General features: G+C 37.8%; 1 protein-coding gene across 1 annotated transcript; it reads left to right on the top strand.

Annotated features, from left to right (window-relative positions):
* Positions 1-6,991: 6,991 nt before the first annotated feature.
* Positions 6,992-7,818, top strand: LOC107794868 (17.3 kDa class II heat shock protein-like). The gene has a single exon (XM_016617412.2). The coding sequence runs from the start codon at positions 7,100-7,102 to the stop codon at positions 7,571-7,573; it is 474 nt and encodes a 157-aa protein (XP_016472898.1). The 5' UTR covers positions 6,992-7,099; the 3' UTR covers positions 7,574-7,818.
* Positions 7,819-9,161: the final 1,343 nt, after the last annotated feature.

The following is a 9,161-nucleotide window of genomic DNA, read 5'->3' as shown; positions in this document are numbered from 1 at the left end:
CTGAAACCACGAATTACGCTCAAATTCAAGCTTAATGAAACTTAGAATTTCCAACTTCTACATTTGATGTCGAAACCTATCAAATCAACCCCGATTGACCTAAAATTTTGCACACAAGTCATAAATAACATAACGGAGCTATGAAATATTTTGGAACTGGATTCCGAGCCATATATCAAAAAGCCAACTCCCCGGTCAAACTTCCAAACTTAAATTCCTATTTTAGCAATTTCAAGCCTAATTTAACTATGGACGTCCAAATAAAATTTCAATCACGCTCCTAAGTCCAAATTCACCATACGGAGTTGTTGGAATCATCAAAATTCTATTCCGGGGTCATTTTCAAAAAAATTGGACATCCGGTCACTATTTGAACTTAAACTTTTAATGTTTCATCAAAATTTCATATCTCGGGCTAGGGACCTCGGAATTTGATTCCGGGCATACGTCCAACTCCCAAATCACAATACGGACATACCAAAACTGTCAAAATACTGATCCGAGTCTGTTTGCTTAAAATGTTGATCAAAGTCAACTCAGTTGAGTTTTAAAGCTCTAATTCACATTTTAATCTATTTTTTAAATAAAAACTTTCCAAAAAATTTTACAGACTGCGCACGCAAGTCTAGGAATGATAAATAGTGCTTTTCGAAGTCTTAGAATACAGAATTAATTATCAACTTTAAAGATGACATTTTGAGTCATCACAAAAATACATTGTTTATCAAATGCATAAATGTTGTTGGGGCGTTGGTGAGCCCAAATGACATTACAAGGAACTCATAATGACTGTATTGAGTCCTGAAAGTAGTCTTCGGGATATCTGGCTCCCGAATCTTCAACTAATGATAACCTAAATGTAAGTCGATCTTAGAGAACACTCTAACACCCTGAAGCTGATCAAATAGGTCATCCTTCACTGTAAATATGTACCTGTTCTTCACTGTAACCTTGTTCAATTGGCGGTAATTAATACACATCCGCATGGAGCCATCCTTCTTCTTCACAAATAAGACAGGAGCACCCCAAGCCCATACATTGGGCCGAACAAAACCCTTATCAAGCAACTCCTGTAACTGCTCTCTTAATTCCTTCAATTTTGTCGGGACCATACGATAGGGTGGAATAGGAATGGACTGAGTGTCTGGTAACAAATCAATATCCTTGTCAGGTGGCATACTCGAAAGATCTGTTGGAAATACATCTCGAAAATCCCTTACTACCGAAACTGACTCCATGGTAGGAGTATCAACACTAACATCTCTCACATAGACCAGATACGCATCACACCCCTTCTCAACCATTTGTTAATCCTTAAGAAATGAAACAACCCTGCTAGGAACATAATCTAAAGTACCTCTCCACTCTAGCTGCGGTAGACCTGGCATAGCTAACGTCACCGTCTTGGTGTAACAATCAAGGATAGTTTGATAGGGAGACAACCAGTCCATGCCCAAAATAATATCGAAATCCACCATACTGAGTAATAATGAATCAGCTCTGGTCTCAAAACCACTGATAACAATCAAACATGACTAATGCACGCGGTCAACAATAATACATCACCCACGGGTGTAGATACATAAATAGAAGAACTCAAAGAATCACGGGATATGCCCAAATACGTGGTAAAATAAGATAACACATAAGAATAAGTGGAGCCTGGATCAAATCATACTAATGCATCTCTATGACAGACCAGACCAATACATGTGATAACATAATCGGATGCAACTGCCTCCGTCCTGGCAGGAAGGGCATAATATATGGCTTGGCCTCTCCCTCTAGGGCGACCTCTACTTGTCCGATCTCCACCTCTAGCTGGCTGTGCAGGTGGAATGGAAACTGATGCAGTAATCATGGCCTGAGAAGCCTGAGGACCCTGTGGAATAGCTGGGGCCTAAGAAATATGTGGAGGTGCACCCCTCCTATGTCTAGGGCAATCCCTCATTATATGACGAGTGTCACCACACTCAAAACAAGCCCTCGGAAGACGTGGCTGCTGAGAGTGGCTCGAGCCTGATTGGTTGGAGTGACCGCTGAAAGCACCCTGTACATGAGGTACAGTAGATACTGGCGGTGCATAATAGACAACCTGAGATCTGGAAGTAGCAGGAATACCGCTGGAAGCTGAGAGTGCTGAATGAATAGGACGACTCGCATAACTTATACCATGACGGGCTGCAGTTGTGGCACGAAAACTGTTATATGTGCCAGAATCTCGGGCCTCTTAGCTTCCCTCTCTTCTCTCTCCTGGGTCCATATACCCTACAATCTCATATCAATTTCCACCACTTGCTGGTATGCGATATCCATCTTCAGCTCTCGGGCCATACTGAATCTAATACTAGGGTAGAGCACCTCAATAAATGGACGGACACGCTCTCTAATAGTAGCAACAAAAGATGGTGCATGCCTGGATAAATCACTGGACTGGACTGCATACTCTGATACTGTCATAGAGCCCTGTCGCAACTGCTTAAATTCTACGCACCATGCATCTCTAAGACTCTGGGTAACAAACTCTCCCAAGAACATATCAGAGAACTGAATCCAAGTGAGTGACGCTGCCTCTGCTGGATTACCCAACTCATATGCTCGCCACCACTGATACGTCGCTCCCTTAAGCTAGAATATAGTAAAAGTAACCCCACTAGAATCCTCAATACTTATAGCATGGAGGATATAGTGACATTCCTCAAGAAAACCCTGAGCATCCTCTGAAGCCAAACCGCTAAAAGTGGGAGGGTGGTACTTCTTGTACCTCTCAAGTCTGAGCCGCTCCCCCTCAGAAACGGCTACCCTAACCTCTGGCCAAACTGGGACAACTGGTTGTACTGGTATAACCTCTGGGGCATGGTCAACCTGGACCCGTGGCTCTAGGGTATGGGCAGCAGGAGTGTTTTCTACTCCCCCGGCCTGAGATGTGGCAGGAGCAAGTGGAATCAACCATGCCTGAGCTAGAGTGCCAAAAATACTCAAACACTGGGCAAGGGTCTCCTGAAGTGCAGGGATAGTAACAAGCGTCTCAGGTGCATGCTCTCCAACTAGAGCTACTGGTGGCTCCTCTGCAGCAACTCGTGCAGGTGCTCTGGATGCACCACGTGGTCTTTCTCGGCCTCTGGCTTGGCCTCTGCCCCGGACTCTTGTGACTCCAATAATGGGTGTGGGTGTCTGATAATCAGATCCAGTTGTCCGTGTCCTCACCATCTGTGAGAAAATAAAAAGACAATGATTTAGAACTTTGAAGTCAAAAATGCGCATGATAAGGAATCAAAGAAGTGAACATTTTTTCTAACAGTTTCATAGCCTCCCGAAGATAAGTAAAAACGTCTTCGTATTGATCCGTGAGACTCTACTAAACCTGCTTGTGATCCATAACACCTACGAACCTAGAGCTTTTATACCAACTTGTCACGACCCTAATTTCCCTCAGTAGGATGTTGTGATGGCACATAATCTCTAAGACTAGGTAAGCTTAACAATTTGCGGAATAATTGAATATAAAACTGAACTTCAATCTCAACACATGATATATAAAAAAAAATGCGATTGAAATAATTGCAACTCCCAAAACCTGGATAGGAAGTATCTCACTGATACCTAGAAGTCTCTGCATACAGACTAGCTCACTGATACCTGGTCTAGTAGGAAGTACCTGGATCTACACAAAAAGATGTACAGAAGCGTAGTATGAGTACACCACAGCAGTACCCAATAAGTGTCAAGCCTAACCTCGGTAAAGTAGTGATGAGGTCAAGTCAGGGCCCTATCGAAACTAATAAAAGACAAGGCGAACAATTTAACAATATAATAATAATAATAATAATAATAATAATGAAACTGAATCGAATAAGGAGTATGTCACAATTTAACTACATAGAGTAAGGGCAAATAATACATCACGAAAGAAAACATGAATTTACATATTTAGGGAAAACCAAACAATCAAGACAAGTACACCAATGAGAAAAAAAATATCAACAAGGGACTCCCGAGGTACCGCCTCGTAGTCCCAAATCATAAATAAATTCACAATATTTCTTTTCCTTCACATTTAGTTTTAAAGAAATTATTTTTTTCCGAAATAGCATCCCGCGTTTTAGCCACCCTTATCACACCGCATGGTTTCTAGTAGTTCCCCTACTAGACACGCGTATCAAGCCTCCCTTATCTCACCGCATGCGTTTCAACTCCAGACTTTATACCATCGCATACGTATCAATATCATAATATATCATAATTCACACCTCAAGTTCTCAATTATTTCAACTTACCAAATAAATCAATAACAACATTACTTTTCACAATAATGAGCTCACGGTTCAATCACAATGTATACAAAAAATATCTCAACAAAATATTCGAGAGTGAATAACTCAACCAAAAATAATATTTCAGACATTTAACACTTTGCCTCAATACCAAATTTTAAATGTCAAATACTTCATATTAATAATAATTCAATTAAAAAATCCAACTTTCAAATAATGAGCGTAGAATAAAAGAAACAAAGCTTCAACTAAACAACTAAAACAATTAGAAGGAAAAGGTAAGGCAAATTTAAGATATAAAAACAGACCAATGATGATGAGTAGAACAAGATAAAATAATTTAATTATGTGACAGAGATCTACACAATTTGAAACAAGAATTTTTCACATTTAGCCCTTGTACACACTCGTCACCTCACGTACACAGCTTTTTACACATCAGAATTTTCATAATAATACCAATCCTAAGGGGAATTTCCCTCACACAAGGTCAGACAAGTCACTTACTTTGAACCATGTAATTCTTTACTCCGCTATACCTTTGCCTCGCGAATTGGCCTCTGAAAACCTCGTATCTAGTCGCAATTAATTTTATTTAGTCAATACAAATTATTGAAATTAATTCCATATGAAAATACTAATTTTCCAGCAAAAATCCGAAATTTAACTCAAAAATCGCCTGTGGGGCCCATATCTCGGAACACGATAAAAGTTATAAAATATGAACGCACATTCAACCACGAGTCCAACCATACCAAAATTACTAAATTCCAACATCAACCCGACCCTCAAATTTTTAAATGCTAAAACTAGCAATAGATTCAGGTAATTTGACCAAAATTGATTTAAGGATACTTATCCCGTTGTTTTCTTTGAAAGTTTCCCGAAAATCACCTCTCATCAAGCTCCAAATCGGTAAAAATAAAAAATCTGACGAAGTCTCATTTTCACAACTTAAACTCTCTACCCAGTCATTTCTTCTACGCGATCGCGAAGCACAAAATTTTTCGCTGCCAAAATAACCCTACGCGATCAGGAAAACTCCAACGCGATCACAAAGCACAGTCTCCACAAACCTACGTGATCGTGAAGAACAAAACGTGTGGCCCAGCTTCTGACTCTTATACTCTACGCGAACGCGACATGCCTCACGCGTTCGCGATGCACTGGCGTCCAAGCTAGGCGATTGCAACCCCATTCTCGCGATCGCGTAGAGAAAAATTCTACTCTACCCAGCTAAGCCTACGTGATCGCATAGAAGGAAACCAGACAGTGCATCAGAAAAATTCCAACTGGGTTCAGAGTCCAAAATTTAATTTGTTAACCATCCGAAACTCACCCGAGGACCTCAACCAATACACCAACAAGTCTTAAAACATCACACGAACTTAGTCGAAGCCTCAAATCACATCAAACAATGCTAAAAATAAGAATCATACCTCACTTGAAGGCTAATGAAACTAAGAAATTCCAACTTCTACATACCATGCCGAAATCTATCAAATCAAATCCGATTGACCTCAAATTTTGCACACAAGTCATAAATGACATAACAGACCTATTCAAATTTTCAAAATCAGATTCCAACCCCGATATCAAAAAGTTGCCCGGTCAAACTTCTAACTTAAATTTCTTATTTTCGCCATTTCAAGTATAATTTAACTACGGACTTCCAAATAATTTTTTGTACACACTCCTAAGTCCAAATTCACCATACAGAGCTATTAAAATTATCAAAACTCTATTTCAGGGTCGTGTACATATAAGTCAACATCCGGTCAACCTTTTCAACTTAAGCCTTTAACTTAGGAACTATGTATCACATTTCACTCCGAATCCAAAAATCAAACACCCCGGTAAGTAACAACACCACGATATAGCATTGAGGAGATATAATTTAGGGGATCGGGGTTAAAGTATTCATAACGACCGGCCAGGTCTTTATAATTTCTAATATTAGGAGGAGTAGTTTTAAAAGTACAATAATAGCACAATTATGTTAAGTAAAGATAATGAAAAAAATGAGCAATTATACGGAGTCACAAAAAATAAAGGTTGAAAAATAAAAATATTATTTAAATATTAAAAAGTAATCTATCATTTTAACATAATTAAGTTTGCATATAACCTCATCCAATGACAAAGTTCAACTTTAATGACATCACTTATTATAGTTAAGTTTGTGGATGACTTATTCTTTCTAAGATTATGGAGTATAAGTTTTTAAAAAAATTAGAATAATAATATAGCTAAGTGTAATTAAAAAAATAAAGAAAAATAATTAAGAAAAAAATAAAATATGAGAAATTATGTATAAACACGTGAAGTAAAGGTTGGAAAATGAGAAATAAGGAAATAAAAAATAAAGAATGTAATTAAAAAGTAAATTAAAAAGAAAAGAAAAGAGATTCAAAAACTAATGTGTGTAATTACACTCCCTTAATTACACTTAATTACATGCTCACCGAATAATTACGTGGTCATACAACATGCCAAAACTGTGTAGGGGACCACACCTTAGACCCCAAAAGAAAAAAGGAAAATAGGGGACCATATCTTATATGGGAAGAATCGACAAAGTTCTAGACAAGTGTTCTTGTAGAACATGGACAATGTAAGGAACATAATTGAAGGCGAAGCTCCTAGAAATATGTCACCTTCTACTTCCATTTCTTTCCAGAAGCTTCTATGTTTACGCTATATAATCATCACATCTTCCCGCAGCATCTTCCGCAATCCAAAGCTAAAACTCACAAAAGCAAAAAACTCCCACATCCAAAGATACCTCAAGATCATTGAAACCAAGTCAAATCAAGAAGAGGAAGATGGATTTCAGGCTAATGGGTATTGACGCACCACTCTTCCACACTCTCCAGCACCTTATGAACGCCGCCGGTGAAGATTCCGACAAGCCCGTCAACGCCCCATCGAGGAACTATGTACGTGATGCTAAAGCCATGGCTGCAACACCAGCGGACGTGAAGGAATACACAAATTCCTACGTTTTCGTTGTGGACATGCCGGGGTTGAAATCTGGAGATATCAAAGTGCAGGTGGAAGATGATAATGTGCTGCTGATAAGCGGAGAAAGGAAGAGAGAAGAAGAGAAAGAAGGGACAAAGTATATCAGAATGGAGAGAAGGGTTGGGAAATTCATGAGGAAGTTTACTCTGCCGGAGAATGCGAATATTGATGCCATTTCTGCTGTTTGTCAAGATGGGGTTTTGACTGTCACTATCCAGAAGTTGCCTCCCCCTGAGCCTAAGAAACCCAAAACTATCGAGGTTAAAATTGCATAAGATATTGAAGTAGTTATTTTGTCACTCTGTTTTGTGGTCACGGGAATGGGAAGTGCTCTGTTTTGATCTTTTCCTGTGTCTTTATATTTTCAATGTTTTATGGATTATGATGAAATGTGAGGAAGAACTAAATGTGTAGGTGTTCTAGTATCCAGTTTTGTTTCTTCGATTGGCATCAATGTATCGAGTGCTTTTCCATATCTGAATTCAGGCCTTTATCGAACGTGTGACAGATTTTTTTTCAAGATTTGGCAAAATCAATCTTGAATTATCCCGAGAGCACACCTTATGAATATCGTAGATTTTAACAAGATAGAAGAAATATATGCGATAAACGCATGAATCCTCGTCGTCCATATTGGTAATGAGTATTGCATATTTGGCCTTGTTCAGTCCGTGAATAGATCGTGACCAAATCCAAACTTAGTCCCAAGTTTTTGTGCCTGAATATATGTAGCCAATTAATTAAGCTCCTGCTGTTGGTTCTCAAGATTCAATCACATTTTTTTGTCTTCCTTTTTGTTCTAATGCGTAGATTCAGGATTAAACGAGAAGATTGTTAGTACTTCTACTGTTCAAACTCTGTGTTTCTTTTCTAATGCATAGATTTATAATTAAACAGACTATTCACAGAGCAACAACGATCACACTCGACAAAAGGTACAGCAAGCGTTTAGATAAAATGAGAGAATATAGAATGTCAATGTCAATGATTTAATCGTGTCTTGCATCACCCTTTATCTATACAGATGTATAGGGTGCAGTTATGGTGAGCGAACATGATAAACGGGAAAAAGATAGATCAACGTTGTCTCAAGAGATATACAATCTCTTTAAATCCTCATAGACATGGTGAAAATTAGGAATTGTCTTAAATTATTTATTGTAATTTTTAAAAATAATTATTTTAAATTATTTGTCATTTTAGAAGTTCAAGTGTAAATTAATTATTCTTTTTCTATTCTACTCTTAATATTAATTATTCTGGTAGACGACAAATATCTTAATTATGAGTAAGTATTAAATGAAGAAATATTATATCTAAGACATAAATAAGGATAAATATTTTCTTAAGGGGCGTGTAAAAGAAAAACACGACAGATAATTTGAGACGGATTGAGTATTAGCTATACCAATTGGTTGGAATTAAATTTTAGTAATGTAATTAATGAATTTGCTTTATTTAGGTCCTATGTTTTTAGGAGAGATATCTTTTACATTTGAAATTTTTACATGCCTGTAGAAAAATGCAGAGATCATCATTATCATTGTTGTCCATTGTTATTGTTGTTGTACAATATGAGTATAATATGATGTCACGATCCAATTTAGGATCATGACTAGCACTTAGGAGCAAGTGCCCCCAAGTATGCGTCATCAGTATTTTACAGAAAATCGGACAGAGTTTTCCCTCTATTTGGACTATCCCAAAAATTTCCATGTCTCAAATCAACAACCAAATATCCTAATATCAATTCAAACGACAATGACTTTATCAATTAACCAAAATAAATATCTACCATTAATAGTCCACCCACTAACAATTAGAAATACTACTTTATCTCCAACTTTGATAAGAATGAGTGAT

This window comes from Nicotiana tabacum, chromosome 23 (assembly GCF_000715075.1).
Source record: "Nicotiana tabacum cultivar K326 chromosome 23, ASM71507v2, whole genome shotgun sequence".
NCBI lineage: Eukaryota > Viridiplantae > Streptophyta > Magnoliopsida > Solanales > Solanaceae > Nicotiana > Nicotiana tabacum.
The sequence above is the reverse complement of the archived record's forward strand: the minus strand, read 5'-3'. Positions and strand labels throughout refer to the sequence as shown.

What these genes read in the sequence shown, in the direction of transcription:
- LOC107794868 (XM_016617412.2), top strand. Translation starts at nt 7,100, where the DNA reads ATGGATTTCAGGCTAATGGGTATTGACGCACCACTCTTCCACACTCTC.